This window comes from Miscanthus floridulus, chromosome 10 (genome assembly GCF_019320115.1).
Source record: "Miscanthus floridulus cultivar M001 chromosome 10, ASM1932011v1, whole genome shotgun sequence".
NCBI lineage: Eukaryota > Viridiplantae > Streptophyta > Magnoliopsida > Poales > Poaceae > Miscanthus > Miscanthus floridulus.
In genome coordinates, this window is record NC_089589.1 from 136,131,599 (window position 1) to 136,149,628 (window position 18,030).

General features: G+C 44.3%; 3 protein-coding genes across 3 annotated transcripts; 1 reads left to right on the plus strand and 2 right to left on the minus strand.

The window, feature by feature from the left end:
- Positions 1-3,905: 3,905 nt before the first annotated feature.
- Positions 3,906-5,488, minus strand: LOC136489752 (uncharacterized; the record flags this gene model as incomplete). The annotated part of the gene is made up of 2 exons (XM_066486306.1): positions 3,906-4,322; positions 4,863-5,488. Coding segments are annotated over 2 exons (630 nt in total), but the record flags the coding sequence as incomplete, so codon positions are not given.
- LOC136485797 (disease resistance protein RGA5-like) lies at positions 5,360-9,350 on the minus strand. Its single transcript, XM_066482631.1, has 4 exons — positions 9,224-9,350; positions 8,527-8,995; positions 8,024-8,431; positions 5,360-7,053 (listed from the first exon to the last, which is right to left on the minus strand). The coding sequence occupies exons 2-4, from the start codon at positions 8,937-8,939 to the stop codon at positions 5,619-5,621; spliced, it is 2,256 nt and encodes a 751-aa protein (XP_066338728.1). The 5' UTR covers positions 8,940-8,995; positions 9,224-9,350; the 3' UTR covers positions 5,360-5,618.
- Positions 9,351-10,807: 1,457 nt separating this feature from the next.
- Positions 10,808-12,109, plus strand: LOC136489753 (vegetative cell wall protein gp1-like). Its single transcript, XM_066486308.1, has 3 exons — positions 10,808-10,820; positions 11,145-11,735; positions 12,087-12,109. Exons 1-3 carry the CDS (start codon positions 10,808-10,810, stop codon positions 12,107-12,109), a joined length of 627 nt encoding a protein of 208 aa, XP_066342405.1.
- Positions 12,110-18,030: the final 5,921 nt, after the last annotated feature.

An 18,030-nucleotide genomic window follows, 5' to 3' on the forward strand; every position in this document is an offset into this window, starting at 1 on the left:
TCCCGAAGCGGCACACTTGGAACTGTTTGGGCACAGACCGGCATGTTCCACCTTAAATTACTGATAAACTTTCTCTCCTTATCAATTGCAGGGTCAAATTGACTGGCACGTCTCGGGAGGAGTACGCATGATCGATCATCCCTGTGTTGAAGCCAGACGGATCTCCAGCTCCTTGGAGCAGACCCTTCCTGCTTGCTCATGTGCCTCGGCATGAGACGAATTTTCGTGCCAACAGGCATATAAGCCAGGCGACGAACTTGCAATGAGTGAACAAGCTCTTCAATTTCGTTATGGCCAGACAGATTTTTAGCCCTTCTCCCCTTTTGTATAAAAAGATTAGTGCGTTTCGACCCTTTCCGTAGGTTTTCAGGAGCTTCACTCATGAAGCTGAGAAAAGCTACTATTTTTAGCAGCATCCCACCTTAATCCAAAGTCTCAGTAGGTTTTCAAGAGCTTCACTCATGAAGCTTTTTGCAAAGTGATTGTTGGGGAAAACACAACTCACAACAACTCATAAAGTCGTTGGCGAAGCTATGCCAAATAGGACCAAACAAGCTCCTAAATTTATCAACTAATACATAGTTTCTAACCCGTGTTTTGAACATGGGTTGGTTAGAAGTTATCCAAGCAATTAGTGCTCCATTTTGATGAGCCTGGTGTATGTGTATGTACTGTGAAAGGGCCAGTAGCTTAGTTGTTACAAGAGTCTCAGTAGCATCTTAGGTCCTGGGTTAGACTTTCTTTGGGAGCAAATATTTCAGAATTTAATGGTGTTGTGTTTTCTAGTGGTAGGCAATGTTCCCACCAACAGCGAGGCGATTGTGGTGACTTAGTCAATTTCGAGAATTTGCTGGCCCAATCTTCGAAAGTGGTCATAGGGGTAGAGTTTGTATGCGTGCGTTCATAGGGGTGAGTGTGCGTGCGTTGTGAGTGTCTATGTCGCAAAAAAAAACCTAGTGTATGTACTACGCCCTCCAATTTTTTACATGTTAGATTAGCTTTGTTCTAAATCAAACATTTATATCTTTGACCATCCATTTCAAAAATAATATAGACTCATGACATAAGGTATATGTTTTTAGATTCACTATAAGGAACTTTCATAATATATAATTTATGTGTTGTGAAACTATAAGTATTTTTTGAAATGGATGGTTAAAGGTAGTAATGTTTGACTTAGTATAAAGCTAATGAGACATGTAAAAACGGAGGGAGTACGTTTAGAACTAGCTTGTGGCGCACTCAACTCTTGGTATGGTATTTAAAAACATGTGTTATATATATGCATGCTGAGTTTATGGATGTAATTATTTGTCTTGTTCTAATGAACACAAGGGAAAAATAAAATGAATAGGACCTATGGAGTATATTGCATCTTGTTTGAACAATGAGACCAGGAATTCATCAGTCCTACGTAATACTCCGTCTATTACCTAACCTGAAACTAGCTACCAGCTATTACATAATACTAATCAATTGATTATAAATAACATAATATATCATTTTGGGGTCCCGTCGAAATATTACATGGGAAGATTAAGGTGCATTGCCACATCGTTGCTGATGGCTCCACACGAGGTCGGCAAATAAATAAAGCCAATGACGAGGAGGAGGAGGAGAAGGTCTTTCTACTCTTTGAACAGAATATAATGCAGACTGCTTTTTGTAGATAAAAGAGAGAAAGACCAGCTCCAAGTCATTATAAACTAAAAGCAATTTGCTCCTAAACTAGAAGCTACAGGATGTCATCGTCATGATGCAAGAGCATTAACATCATTCAAAATTTCGATGATGTCCTATGACAAGCAGGGACAATGACTGATTAAGTTACAAATTCTTTTTGGTTGAGACGATACGTCGTTCCAAATTGATGGCATCGTTAATTAATACTCATTATTGCTCTACTAAAATAACAAATTCTTAAGACAGATGACATGTCCGTAATCTTGTGCATTCTGAATTACTTTAGCTATATATGTATTCACCAGTGAATATAGTGGGACGAGAAAAATGGACTACAAAAATAGCTTTATTTGAGGTACCTGTTCTCTACAAAGATTGAAAGATAGAAGAGTAGCCTGGAAAAGAGGGAGATAATGATGCCACCAACATCCAAACAGCTACTAGCGGCCATGAGGTGGCACTGCGAATCTTGCTAGAGTAAAGGCACTCCTATGCCTTTGCTTGGCCTGCCTCATTCGAGTATCAAATTCGGGCTTGCCTGACACTGTGTCTGTTACTTGGCATCTTCAGTGAACTGGACAAATGGGTAACAATACTGAAATTCAATTTGCTGCTATGAGATTGTAGAGCATCTTGGTTAGGTGCAGATTAGGTATAGACCCTAGACCTCGAGGTCAGTCATCGATGGAAACAAATGAATTTTATATCTTGGAAACTGACAGAGCAACCACTGGTCTTTTATAAGATGAAAAGGATGCAAAAATTAGATTTCGTTATTATATACCAAGTTGTCACGTAGTAGTCCGATGGTCTGAGGGTTCAACTTCCTGTTATGTTCAGCCGATCAGCCAGACCTCAGCGATATTAACGAATTTCGTGATTTTCAGTGATTTTTCGCTGCAAAATAATTTGAACAGCTGATTCGAATAACGACCTGTCTTTTTAACCAAAATTTATCTGAAAAAATAGAAATTTTTGGGTTCAAGTTGGTTGAAGTTTCAGCGATTAACACACTCACACAGATTACTGTCTTTTTCTTCAATGGTTCATAGCAAACCCACATTGCAGATTAAAAGTACTATATTAGAACTTACCGTTGACAGCATTTTTTCAGTTGAGCTGCTGCTCGAGTTTTGCTCTCTGGTGCTGTTTTGCTGGAAGCCAGGAGATGAGCTGCTGGTGCTGTTTTGCTCATATATCGACTTAGGTGGTGTTTAGTTCTTTAGTCGCCCCTAAAATTTATGTCACATCGAATGTTTAGATGCTAATAAGGAGCATTAAATATAGATTAATTACAAAACCAATTGCATAGATGGAGGCTAATTTCTGAGACTAATTTTTAAGCCTAATTAATCTGTCATTAGTATATGTTTACTGTAGCATCATGTTGTCAAATCATAGACTAAATAGGCTTAAAAGATTCGTCTCGTAAATTAGTCGCAAGTTGTGCAATTAGTTTCATAATTAGTCTATATTTAATACTCAATGTATATGTCTAAACATTCGATGTGACAGGAATTTTAGGAGGAGGTGTACACCGAGGTTAGTAAGTTGCTCTTTACACTCGATCAATTTCTCGCTTGTTTTAACAACGTCAGCCAGGCAGTGGTCCAAAGCGGGAAATCTGTTGTTTGTGGCACAACTGCAAAAATAGATGCGCTGAAACAGAAAAACGAACAGGTTTGTAGTATGCTAGTGGATCGGCCCAATGCAATTCGATCCTTCAAGCCGTACACTGTTCTTTTTGGCCCAGACTATACGTGGGCTAGGCTGATTCACCTCATATAAGCCCAAGTTGTCGCACGGGCCGCACCCCCACAGGGACGGGCCTTGCCAAATGAGTCGAACTCAATGGCTTCCGTGGGCACGATGGGCTCAGCGTTGCAGACCTGCAGTTAAGCCGGTCCAACAAGAACGTTAGGTTTCGCACGAGGCGGCGCTCGAGGGAGGCGTCGACGAAGCAGACGTGCGTGACTTCGTCGACAATCATTTTGCATACAAGTGTCCTCTGGGCTGCACGTCAGACCATGGTGACAGATATAGATCAAGCTCTGTTGGTTTAATTTGGGACTCACCATGGCCGGCATAGTAACCAGATCAGCTCATCAGCTATCATCGCAACGTACCGAACAAACTGCAATATGCATGAGGTACACTGTACATGGTTATAGAACCAAGAGAAGCTCTGCATCAGAAAAAAACAAGACACAGAAAAGTGACGATGAAAGCAGCTGAATGTTCCTCCATTACTTTTGCAAAGCACAGTATATGGCACAAACTTAATTGTACGTACATGACCCCATAAAAAACTAGAAAGACAGCAGCTCGGCATGATCAAGTTTTACTAAAGAGCATAGTAAATTGAAACCTAGAACAAGCCAAGTGGGTCTACAGAGATTCAGAGAGCATGATCCAATACACAAGAACAATGTTACTGCAATAAGCATGGCCATTGAAGTCGATCGCACAGTAAGGCTGGATCGCGAACAGTGGAAATGCTGGGGTTCTTGCTCAATCATATCTACTGCAATGGACACACGTGGTGGAGACAGTAAGCAATGGGCCATTGGCGAATATATCATGGATGAACTTGTTCTAGGTAGTGGCTGAGGCCGTACCGATGTACATCCAACCATTACCTGGGACATGTACACGACAAACAGTTAGCATCATTTACGAATAAACTCGGAATTTCTATGAGGACGGCCACATTGATTTCGGAATACGCAGACAGAGTCTAACTGTGCAAAGAAGAAACAGAGTTCACAACTAGATTGTGCGATCACCAGTTGTGCTAGTAACAAATGAATAAAAAGGATAATTAGAAGCATAACAAAATGTAAAAGATTCTTAGAGACATAAAACTAGAATAAAATAGTAGGGTAAACAAGGTTATTTGTCATGGTAAGTTAGGGGTGAACATAGGGGCATCCATGGAAGTGGTAACTAGAAGCATAACAAATGTAAAGGATTCTTAGAGACATAAAACTGGAATAAAATAGTAGGGTAAATAAGATTATTTGTCATGGTAAGTGAGGGGTGAACTCAGGGGCATCCATCGATGTCATGGTACTTATGGCAGCATGCAGAAGATTATTAGACAGAGGCTACAATAATAGGTGGCTAAAAAAAGTTATTGGACCGGCTAAAGAACCAGAAAAAGGAAGAGGATTACATACATGCAAAGCAGGATCCATTCGCCATCAATTCTCATAGAAATTTCAGGATGGTTGGGGTGGGCACGTGCCTCGTTCCTCAGTGCATCTTTTACTTTCATTGCCAACTCTTCACTGACTGTCTCGTCTCCATCAAGGTGAACCCGAACTGTACGAAGGGACGGAAGGTGGCTTATGGTCAGGTCGTCAACAGTAAATTCACTATCCCCAAAATCCTCTGCTCGGATATAGAATTTAAAACGTTGAAGCATGGGCATAGCTCCAGGTGGGAACATAGATGGCACCGTTGAAAACCCAGAGAACTTGCACCGCGTCAAACATGGGAAGGCATCTGCCCTAATCATGAACCTTTCAAGCACTTGTTTGGAGCCAGCCACTTTCACGTCCAGAACACGAAGAGCCTGCAGCATGCCCAGGACTTGGATGTCCTCACTTCGAACTTGACCCACCATTATGCGCAGGCGGGAAAGGTGGAGAAATGACGCGGGATCGATCCATGTCGGCAACCGACTGGTTCCAAAAATAAGAAGATAAGATAGGTTCCACAGGGAGTCCACTGAGCCTTCAAGATCAACTTCAACATCATCTGAGATTTCTACTCCTAGGCCTTGTTTAGATTGAGAAAAATTTCAACCCGATGAATAGTAGCACTTTCGTCTTATTTGGTAAATATTGTCCAATCGTGGACCAACTAAGTTCAAAAGATTCATCTCGTGATTTCCAACTAAACTGTGCAATTAGTTTTTTTTTTACCTACATTTAATGCTCCATGCAAGTGGCTAAAAATTGATGTGATGGAGAGAGAGTGAAAAAACTTGGAATTTTGGGGTAATCTAAACAAGGCCCTAGAGTTTTGATTTTGTGCAGTTTGCCAAGGGACCCCACCAAAACTCTGCAGATGCTTTCTTCCCATCTGCCTTCCAAGTCCTTTCTGAGCGTAACACATAGCACCCTCAGTTGCGTCAGATGGCCTAGCTCTTCTGCGACGTATGCAGAATCCACATTCATGCGTAGCAGCTCCAGAGACGATAGATTTCTCAACCCACTCGTGGTTGGCAGCCTTGAACTGTCCCCAACTTCAAGGCTCATTAATTGTCTTAGCCCGAAGATACTCAATGGCACTTCTTTTATACCAGTTCCAGTGAAGTCAAATGTCTGCAAAAACTGTAGCTTCCCTATCTCCCTTGGGAGCTCGCCAGCATATCCAGTATCTGCTAGGCTTAGATACCTCAGGTGAAATAATATACCGACAAACTCTAGACTTGGATGATGAAGAAGATTGCAATCTTCAAGATCCAATACACGCAGAAGATTAAAGCATGAAAGGGGTGGCATAGTGTTAATTAAAGCATAACTGCTGATAGTAAGGGACCTCAATTTTGACATGTTGATTGTAGGCCAACTAGTATTGTGGATAGAGAGCCTGCGAGCCTTGTTTTCTGAAGATGTCATTTGCATGCAGTCACCACTTATAGTGGTAGAAAAATTTTCTTCTCTCGACAAGGAGCAAATGAGATCAAGCACCATATCATGAACCCGGCAATAAACAGGATTCATCTCATCCTCATCCATGTCTGCTGGCTGGATCAGGCTTCTATTTAGAAGCTCATTGAAATAACTCTGTCCAATCTCATATAAGCTCTGCCTCCCATCTCCTTGTTGGACAAATCCTTCAGCTATCCACCTCAGTATCAACCGATCCCACCAAATGGCATAATCTTCCGGAAATATACTTAGGTACAGTAAACATGTCTTTAAAGTGGGTGTCAGATCATAATAGCTAAGCAGCAATATCTTCCTCATACCATCAATGCTAGGATTGTTTGCTAGTCCCTTACCAACTGACTCACACACGTCATACCACACTTTTATATTTCTTGACTTATTAGCCAGCAAGCTAGATGTTGTAAGAATAGCTAATGGCACACCTCCGCATTTCTTCAAAATTTTTTGAGATACATCAGAAAACTGTTTAGGACAATCGCTTTCGGAGCCAAATATCCGTCCATAGAATAACATTTTGGAGTTGTGGTGAGTAAGAGGTTTCAGCTTGTAGCAACCGCCAACATGCTCAGCAACATCAATTATGCGTGTAGTTGTGATTATTCTGCTTTTCAGGACATTCTCAGGTAGAGCACATCTTATTATCTCCCATGGTTCTGTATCCCATATATCATCTATAACAATGAGGTACCTACAAGTATGTAGCAATTGAGCATCTTGTAAAGCATAGTTACAGATGATTTGTAATATAAGCATATATATGACAATAGAAAATCGCATAGGTAAGTAATAAGAATTTGCTTGGACAACTTATACAAAGTATAGAAATAAGTCCATTGTTACCCTTATCTAGTATTTTTCTGATTTCTCCCCTAAACACCTAAAGTTATACAGTTAGCATTAGGATGGTATGCGCTCGGATGATATGGCAGCAGCTTTCGCTATAAATTGGTTTTGTTTTGGCAAATTCAGTACTGTAGACTAAATTCTATCCTTTGCAAGGTATCTACTCAGTTACCCACTGCCTCTATGCATTGGCTATAATAAATTATCCAGCTTCATAGCATAACATTCAGCACATGTGACTAATGTTATGTTTTCTCGAGCACGAGGGAGTCAATCTAGTCATCGAATTGATAGATATTGGATCTATTAGAAGTAATTGTTGGCAGCAAAAATTAGCACTAGTGGATGCAGACACCATAGCTAATATTCCAATTAATAGCTAGCTCAAAATGTAATACCCCTCTAGTAAAAAGTTATTAACTGGCTCCCCAAAAGAAGTCCTAGAGGTAGCTAACAGAACTACTATTAAAATGCTATTAGCTGGGTTTCATGTGCTAGTAGCTAACTATTAGCACTAGCTAGTACATCCAAACAGGTCCCTAGAGTATATACATGTTTTTACTATATTATTAGATGTATGAAATGCTCTTGAAAGTGAATAAAATCTTTCATTATCAGCAAAAACATTGGTTCCACTAGGTGGGGTATGGTGAAGACAAAAGAAGGCAATGCAAGTTGAATAGCATAATGTTAAAAATTCATTGGGCATTATAATATGCATGGAAAGAAGATACACACAGACGCCACACATACTCATTGACGACTGTAACCTACCATTAACCTACTATTCTACTGTTGGCAGTACCACAACATACCTCTTATTTTCGAGGAATTCATGCACAAGATCGGTGAGATGCTGTTGACCCAATGCGGTGTTGTGGATGTCCTTGTACTCATTCTTGTCGAGCTCATAAAGAATGTCCTTCAGAACTTTCATAATGTCCGGATCACGAGACACTGATACAAAAGCCGTGCAATTGAATTGCGGTTTAAGCTTGTCGTAAACTGCTTTAGCAAGCGTTGTCTTGCCTAGACCTCCAAAGCCAACAATAGATACTATCCTTTGTTCAGCAGATGACCTGCGACCATCTTCCCTTGTCAACTGCGAGATCAGCTCTTCCCTTGGCCCATCAATGCCAACAAGGCTAGCAGCCTTGGTGTACAGAGCTGTTATGCGAGGGTCAACCGAGGTTTTGGTAGGAGTAATAGCATCAACCTTGTACCTGTGTAGGGAGATGAAAAAACCAGAACAAAGAGGCAAATAAGAGAAAATTTTGGTGAAATTCAAATGCGAAGTCTGTGATGTCCTGCCCCTGACCTGTCACGTCGCTCGGTCACCTCCTTAACACGTTCCTTCATGTCCTTGATCTCTTGGCCGATCTCATGGTGAGTCTTGGCCTTGCTCACAATACTAGCAATCTTCTTGATAAACCTTTTGACACTCCTTTTGCTGGGGGGTTCAGAGCCCTGGACACGCACCAGGAAGGTGTCAACTATGTCCTCCATGTCGTAGGAGAGCTCCCGAACGTCCCGAGCCCACATCTTGACTGTATTGTTGAGCTGCTCCTGTGGCACCTCTCCAACATCGCTGAGGGCGGCACGCATACTGTCCAGCTCTCTCGTAACAAACTCGATGTCTTTCTTCACTCCCTTCTGAAGGTTGTACTCATCCTGGAGCAGCTGGCCGAGCTTTGGAAGCAGGGTGCCCAGCGCCCCAGTTGCAAACTCCATGGCTCCCAATGTCACTACTCTCTACTGATATTCCCGAAGCACATGTGAATGAGGATCTAGATATCAGAAAAGAGTCGCACAGATTAGATTGCAGAAAGCGCTTTCGTCCACTGACTGAAGAAGAAAAATTGAAGCAGCAGCAGAAGAAAAAGCAGCGAATCAAAATGGAACAAGCAAGGTGTGGAAACAAATCCAATAGAACTGAAAAGTAAAAAACCGATCGTTCTTTGCATGTCCATCCAGCACGAAAGAAGTTAGGCCAAATTAAAAGATCTGCAACTCACCAAGGTTTCCTGGAGCGTGTTGGCGAGAGGGGGGAGTAGTGAGCAGATGGGATTGTGGAATGGTGAAGGAGTTTGCTCGAGTGGGGTTGAGGGGAGATGCATGTGGGAATACCCGCATAAACAATTGAATGCTGTAGCTGGAGACTTGATGAATCTGTCACAAGTCTCCATTATTTAATCTTGTCCAGCTCATCTTGTCTAACGTTAACTGTAGTAGGTATATGTTCGAGTACTGTAGTTTACGCTTCACGAGCCAAGTGTGGACGGTGTACTCACGTGGCCGGCAACATGGGCACATCTCTACGTGTTGCCGTTGTGTTTAATCTCAGCAGTGTACCTACGTCCCATATGTAAGGTTAAACTATTCGTTTTCCCTACCTCCAATCGTCATTCAAATGAACTTAGCTAGCAGTTGTTTGGATGTACACAAGCTTGCACGCCAGTAAAGCTATCGATCCCCGTACGTAGTGTAACCTTTTTCTAACAGTGTGTATATATATATATATATATATATATATATATATATATATATATATATATATATATATATATATATATATATATATATATATATATATAGACACACACACACACACACATGTGATTTGTTTTTTCACTGTGGGGTTTCAGACCAGCTGAGTATATCTAAACCAAAATATATAACGCATCTACTACGGCCGTCTCGTATGGATAGTGAGGTTGCCCCTGTTGCCTTGCCTGTCTTGTTCATGAAATGTTTGGGTGTTGTGTGATGGGGGCCAGCTAGGCTGTCTTGGTTCGGGCCGGCTGGGTCTGCTGAGGTAGGTGTTCTAAAAAAAGGTGTTCTGTCAGACGTTTGAGTTCCGGAAAAAATTAAGCTGTTCTGGCGTGGGCATCATTACCATCCTGGGACGTTCTCGACGCACTACGAGAAACAGGGTCTTTACCGAGTGCAACTTTCTGTGCCGAGGGCTAAAAATCGGGCACTCAGCAAAGAGCTATTTTGCCAAGTGCCGCACTCGGCAAAGATATACACTCGGCAAAGAAGGCTTTGCCGAGTGTCAGGCACTCGGCAAAGGCCCTTTTTGCCGAGTGTTAGGCACTCGGCAAACTTTGGCGCTCAGCAAAAAACGGCGTCAGGTAACGGCCGCTGCCTGCCGTGCAGGTTTGCCGAGTGCCAGCGGGCAGGCACTCGGCAAACCACTTCTTTGCCGAGTGCTCCGATCTGGCACTCGGCAAAAGCACTAGGGCTGCCGGTTTACCGAGTGCCAGATCGGGGCACTTGGCAAAGATTTTTTCCTTTTTTTAAAAATCTAAACCCTAAACCGCACTCCATCGTATTTAAAAAAAACAAAATTACCACTTTGCCGAGTGCCGAGCGGAGAGGCACTCGGCAAACATTTTAAAAAAAAACCGGCATGCTCTTTGCCGAGTGTCCCCACGAACACTCGGCAAAGGGACCACTTTGTCGAGTGCCTACCATCTGGCACTCGGCAAAGAGCATATTTGCCGAGTGTCAAAAGATGACACTCGGCAAACCAATTTTTTTTTTGTATTTTGACCTCCAAACTTTTTATATAGTCCTCTTACAGTACTTGGTGCTCCATGTCGAAATTTGGTACATTTTCCGAACTGTTTACTATATTTATTTAATTTATTTCATTTATTTGAATTTTTTCAAAAAATGCAAATTTGAACTGCACGTGCATCGAATAATGGAATTTAATGATTCAAAAAATGATATTCATGGTATTGAGTGTAGTGTGAGGCCGTATCCAGGAACAAACCCGAAATTTCGAACATCTTGTTCACGAAACATGACCACGAACTTGCGGACGAATTGTTTTTAAATTCTATAAAATGCAAACGAAATCCGAAAATCATGAAACTTGTCGAGATGTTATGATATCGTATGTGGAGGATGTGATAAAAATTTGAGAAGGTTTGGTGCAAGTTATCACGTACGATGCTTACAAACCAGGACATCTCCACGCGCCGCCCCCACCCCCGGCAGCCCCTCCCCGCTCTTGTCCCCACCCCCGGGCAGCCCCTCCACGCGCCGCCCCCACCCCCGGCAACCCCTCCCCGCGCCTACCCCCACCCCCGGTAGCCCCTCCCCGCGCCGCCCCTGCCCCCGGCAGCCCCTCCCCGCTCCTGCCCCCGCCCCCGGCAGCCCCTCCACGCGCCGCCCCCACCCCCGATAGCCCCTCCCCGCACCTGCCCCCCACCCCCAGCAGCCCCTCCTCGCATCGCCCCAGCCCCTGGCCGCCTCTCCCCGCGCCGCCCCAGCCCCGGCAGCCACTCCCCTCCCCACGCCTGCCCCCGCCCCCGATAGCCCCCGGCCGCGCCCTGCCCGCGGCCGCGCACTGCCCCTGGCCCACCAACGCCGGCTCTGTCCCCGGCCACGCCCTGCCCCCAGCCGCGCCCCGTGGACCGCGCACCCCGACGCCGCCCGTGCCCGACCACGTTCCCGACTCCAGCGACCCTGACCCCGACCCCGACGCCGCCCGCCCTTACCCCCGGCGCCCGTCAGGTATGCCTTCTCTCTTGTTGTTGTCATGGTAGTGATAGTTGTAGTAGTATTAGTTGTAGTAGTACTAGTGGTAGTAGTAGTATTAGAAGTAGTGGTAGTAGTAGTAGAACTAGTGGTAGTAGTCGTAGAAGTAGTGGTAGTAGTAGTAGTAGTAGAACTAGTGGTAGTAGTAGTAGAACTAGTGGTAGTAGTAGTAGTAGAACTAGTGGTAGTAGTAGTAGCAATAGTGGAAGTAGTAGTAGAAGTAGTGGTACTACTTGGATATATTCTTCTACATGGATTGATATCCAAACTACATGGCTTCTCTTGAGACATATGTGCTTGTCAGCCATCGTGTCGTTGTTTTTGCAGGTTTTGGAAACCTCACCGTGTAGGGGAGGTTCTGCTGATTTTTTTTAAATGACAATATTTTGTTCCATTTTTGTAGAGAAGAGCCCGTTGAAGCCGAGTCGGAGTTCCCGTCGCCATGCCGGTCTGCCAGCACCGCGTCGCCTCGCCACTGCACCGACCCGCTATGGCCCTGCTAGCCTGACTCCGCCGCCACCCTAGGTATAACCCCTCTTTCCATATCATGGTCGTAGATCGCATAACCTAGTTAGGCATCTCCCGTTCGAAAGAGATACGGTTGGAGGTATGCAGATCTTTGCATATCTATGACCGTATCTGTTTCGGATTGTCCACGTTTTTTGGACAGCCCGCGGATGCGTAGATGGGTTAGTTTCCATGGTCTGCTCCGGTCCAAGATAGAGTTTCGGCATCACCTCCCTGTTGTTCTCCGGATACGCACTCTTGTTTGGCAGGACGTGTATCTAGAGAACAGCGGGGAGGTGCTGCCGAAATTCTATCTTGGATAGGAGTAGAGCATGGAAACTAACCTCATCTATGCATCCGCGGGTGGGATTAGGACCTATCCTCACCTATTAGACAGTAGGAACACCATGTAGATGCAATTGATGGTTACATTACTCGCTGATACATATGTTAGAGGATGGATGACCGTCAGTGGATGTACACAGGCTGGAGAAGTTAGAGTGATTACACTACGGAATGGATGAACAAGACCAATGCTTTCTTGAACAGTGCATTTGGCAAGGCTGCTAAAGGACATTGCCTAGTTTTGTGTCCCTGCAGCAAATGTGGAAATAGGAGAAGGGTAAACAAGGTGGAAATGGGTAAATATCTTGTGAAGAATGGATTTACGCCGGACTGCACCTGGTGGGTCCACCATGGTGAAGCCCATCGTATGAGAGAGGAGGTGGTGAGACCATAGGTGGAGGCTTTTGATGCTGATGCAGGGGTAGCAGACATGTTAGATGACTTTCACCATGGCCAGTTCGATGATGGACATGAGAAGGAGGAGATGGAGGCAGCCGCACAGGCGTTCTACGACATGATGGACTCAGCATAGAAACCCGTTCACGATCGGTCAACGGTGTCTCAACTGGATGCCATTGGACGCTTAATGGGGTTGAAGTTCGAGTTAAACTTGAGTCGAGAAGGCTTCGATAAGATGTTGGCCGTGATTGGCACCCTGCTTCCGGAGGGCCACATTCTGCCAAAGAGTATGTACAAGTCACAGAAACTCCTTCGTGCACTTAATATGCCGTATGAGCAGATACATGCTTGTCCCAAGGGGTGCGTCCTATTTAGGAAAGAACACGAGCATGCAAAGTTCTGTCCAAAGTGTAAATCCTCCAGGTACCTGGAGGTAGACTCTGATGATGGCCAGAAGAGGCAACTTACGATCCCCATGAAAATCCTACGGTACCTTCCGTTCCTACCGAGGATCCAACAGCTATACATGACCAAGGAATCCGTGAAACAGATGACATGGCACAAAAATGGCAAACGGTACAATCCTGACAAGATGGTACATCCATCCGATGGTGAAGCTTGGATCCGCTTTAATGACAAACATCATGACAAAGTAGATGAGGCTCGTAATGTATGTGTCGTGCTGGCAACAGATGGGTTCAATCCTTATGGAATGATGGCTGCCCCATACACATGTTGGCCCGTCTTCGTTATCCCCCTTAATCTCCCCCCCGGTGTCTCCTTTCAACGACATAACGTATTCTTGTCGTTGATAATTCCTGGACACCCAGGGAGTAATATGGGTGTGTTCATGGAGCCCGTGTTTGATGAATTGGTCCGTGCTTGGGACGAAGGGGTATGGACATATGACCGAGCTACAAAGACAACCTTCAAAATGCACGTTTGGTACCACTACTCCCTGCATGACTTCCTGGCGTATGGGATATTCTGCGCCTGGTGTGTTCACGAGAAGTTCCCATGCCCAATATGCAGGAAGGTGTTAGGTTCATTTGGTTGCAGAAGGGTGGCAAGTATTCATCGTTTGACAGACATCGTCAATTCCTACCTCTTGACCATCCATTCAGACAAGACATCAAGAACTTTATGAAAGGTGTCGTAGTGTCAGACCCTGCACCGCGGATGATGACTGGTGCCAAGGTTCATGCTTAGATAGATGCTCTCGTGGCCAATCAAGAAGGTGGTTTTGTGGGATATGGTGAGCAACATATGTGGACTCATAAGTCAGGCTTGACGAGGCTCCCCTATTTTGATGACCTTCTTCTGCCACATAACATTGATGTAATGCACACCGAAAAGAATGTCGTCGACGCACTTTGGGCAACACTCATGGACACTGAAAAGTCTAAGGACAACCCCTAAGGCTAGAGTGGACCTGGCAACGTTATTCGATAGACCAAATCAAGAGATGCAACCTCCTAGAGGCGGCAAGAATTGGAGAAGGCCTCAGGCTGATTTTGTCTTGACCAGCAAACAAAGGAGGGAAGTACTTGAATGGATCTAGACGCTAATGTTCCCTGATGGGTATGCAGCGAATCTAAAGAGGGAAGTGAACTTATCTACTCTACAAGTCAACAGGATGAAGAGTCATGACTACCACATATGGATTGAGCAGCTTCTTCCGGCGATGGTTTGAGGCTATGTCCCTGAGCATGTCTGGCTAGTGCTAGCAGAGTTGAGCTATTTCTTGCGCCAGCTTTGTGCCAAGGAGCTATCTCGAACTGTCATTGATGACTTGGAAAAAGGGACACCTGTGTTGCTCTGTAAGTTGGAGAAGATCTTTCCACCCAGCTTCTTCTTGTCGATGCAGCATTTGATTGTGCACCTCCCGTATGAGGCACGAATGGGGGGGGGGCCGTGCAGGCCCGTTGCTGCTATCCAATCGAGAGATGTCTAAAGACTCTTCACAAAAAATGTAGAAATAAAGCCAAAATTGAGGCCTCCATTGCAAAGGCATACATTCTGGAGGAGGTGTCAAACTTAATAGAAAAATACTACACTGAGAACCTTCCTAGCGTGCATAATCTACCCCCTCGTTATAATGCTGGCAAAAATGAATCGAACCTCAGCCTTTTCCAAGGGCAACTCGGAAGCGCAAGTGCATCGACCACTAACTTGTGTATTGAAGAGTGGCACAGTATCATGCTATATGTGTTGACCAACCTTGTCGAGGTGCAGCCGTATGTGAGGTAAGTTCTCAACGAACTTGTTTCAGTATGCTGTCACTATTCTGCATCCAACTCCCTTGTTTCTCGTTGGTACATGGCATTTCTTCGTGAATCCTAGCATCAATCAAGGGATCCTACCCCGCAGGAAAATGATACCCTTCTTTCACAGGGTGCGGGACCAGGGAGGCCTGGTTTCATTTCTTGGTTCAAAAATATGGTACCATCCAATTTAGCTCGTACTTAGTTCGACATTCCAAGTTGCTCGTATGTTCGAATAATATAACGATCTATCCTGCTTGAGCTTGCAGGCCCAAACCGACGCGTCTATAAGTGATGAGTTGAGACAGGTTGCAAACGGCTGTGCCTTAAGGGTCAGGTCATTTACCAGTTTGACGTGAATGGATATCGCTTTCACACAGCAAGCTACGAGCAGAGTCAGCCTAATAAAAAACCACAAATAGTGGAGTTTTTACGCCACTAAGCGAGAGACAGAGGGCGAGAAAGAGGGCACGACTGGTACTAGTGGCCCACTTATAGTCTTGTGAAGCTCAGGAGGGTGCTCTAGTTGACGGCGAAGTGGTGGTGGAGCAGATCGAAAGCGGCGGCGGCGGCTAGGGTAACGGGGCGCTGTGGCTCGAGCGATGGCAGCGCTATGGTCTAGGGTTAGATGGGGAGGCGGAGCGCACGCACGATTTCATTTTATAGGGGTCCAGACGTGGCGCGCACGCCAAAATCGTGGTGGATTCAGGCGGCGGCAGGGATTTCCTTCCCCAGCTGAGTCAGGCGCGAGCACGACGAGAGGAAGATGATGAGGACGCTGACAAGCGGGGCCCACCTGTCAACTACTGGCTATAGAGCTGGCGTGCGGGGCCTGGCTGCCAGCGGCTACGTGCGGGGAGGAGGCGCTGCTGCGCTTCGGCTGTGGAGCTGTGCCGCTTGCTGGGCTTGCTTCGCCACTTGGGCTGAGAGGGCCTGTGCGAGGGAGTGAGTGCGAGTGAGCCTTCGGGCTTGCAGGAATGGAGGCTGAGGGAGAGCAGGGCTGGTTGGCTGGGCCACCAGGCCGAAAACAGAGAGAGGAGGAGGTAGAGAGACATCCCTTTTCTCTTTTTTTTCTTTTTTTCTGAATTCTATTTTCAAATCCATTTTCAAACTTAGTTTGAAACTTTTGAAGTTTGGATCAAACCATTCAGTACAATAAATCAAATGCAACAGCATGAATGCAAGTCAAATGTTGCTACGCCTTATGATAAATTTTAAATTAATGAAAAAATATTATTTTTCCTATATTTCATGGCACAAAATGCAAATTCAAATTATTTTTCATCTATTTCAAAAGGAGTAAATTTTAGGGTGTTACACATATGGGGCTGTTGTTCTTCTTCTTCATGTGCGACAACAGACTCTATAGGATCCTGAAGGACAGATTCCTCATGTTCATTTATTCTGCCACAGGAGAACTAACAACATGTGATATCACTGTAGTGTCCTGCACTGTTGGTGCAGCAGCAACAGGTAGTGAGAAATATGGCTCCTAAACCATCGGAGTGGGCACGTATACCATGCCCCCCTGACCATATCATCCTCCAAAAACACAGCATGTCTTATTTCTACAAATTTCGAATGTCTATCAGGACAGTAGAAACGATAACCTTTTGACTTATCTAGATAGCCTATGAAATGGCAACTGCCTGTCTTGGAGTCTAGCTTCCCTATGTTTGGGTTAAAAACTTTAGCCTCAGTTGGACAGCCCCACACACGTAAATGGTTAAGTGAGGGTTCCCTTCTTGTCCACAACTCATATAGTGTTTTTTGCACCGACTTGCTTGGTACTCGATTGAGAATATGAATGGCGATTTTAACGTTTCCATCCACAAACTTATTGGTAAAGTGGAGTAACTTATCATACTTCTCACCATATCCATTAAGGTACAGTTGCGTCTTTCAGCTACTCCATTCTGCTGAGGCTCGCGCGGTGTAGAGTACTGGCCAACTATGCTATTTTTCTATAAGAACTTTGCAAAAGGTCTAGGAACTTGGCCATATGGGGTATGTCGACCATAGTACTCCCCCCATAGTCGGATCTTCCTATCTACTCTTTAAATTGTGCTGATTTTGTACTTCAACCTTAAATATCTTAAATTTATCCAATGCTTCTGATATTTTCATAATTGGATAAATATAGCCATAACGAGAATAATCATCCGTGAATGTTATAAATGAATCATAACCATCCACACTTTTCACAGGCAAAGGACCACAGATATCTGTGTGAATTATTTCCAAAATTCCTGCGCTTCATTTGGCATCTTTCTTTATTTTCTTAACATACTTTCCTTTAATGCAATCAATACATTGTTCCAAGTCTAAAAATTATAATGGCGGAAGAACTGATTTCTTAATCAATCGTTCTATTTCCCCCCCCTCAAAATATGGCCTAAACGACAGTGCCATAATTTTGATGATACATCATGAATTCTCTTATGCTTATTTCTTGCATTCATAGACGAGGAGGCATTCTCATTCATAGTGCTCACAACATTCACATTCTCATAAAGTGATAACAAATAAAGCTCGTCTTGTCGGAAGGCAAGACCAACACACTTATGATTAAACATTATCTTACATTTACCATTACCAAAATGGCAATTATATCCTTCATCGTCTAAATGTGAGACACTAATTAAGTTTCTACGCAAAGAGGGTACATAAAAGACATCTATAAGCTTAAGTACAAAGCCATCATTTAATTCTAATAGGAGTTCTCCAATGGCTTCTACTTCAGCTTTGACTCCATT

Bases quoted from the DNA above. Each gene is read 5' to 3' on its own strand.
- LOC136485797 (XM_066482631.1), bottom strand. From the start codon at position 8,939: ATGGAGTTTGCAACTGGGGCGCTGGGCACCCTGCTTCCAAAGCTCGGC. The intron at 8,432-8,526 runs GTCAGGGGCAGG...CTCCCTACACAG, and splicing joins GTGACCGAGCGACGTGACAG to GTACAAGGTTGATGCTATTA. The intron at 7,054-8,023 runs GTATGTTGTGGT...ACATACTTGTAG, and splicing joins GAATTCCTCGAAAATAAGAG to GTACCTCATTGTTATAGATG.
- LOC136489753 (XM_066486308.1), top strand. The intron at 11,736-12,086 runs GTATGCCTTCTC...TTGTTTTTGCAG, and splicing joins TTACCCCCGGCGCCCGTCAG to GTTTTGGAAACCTCACCGTG.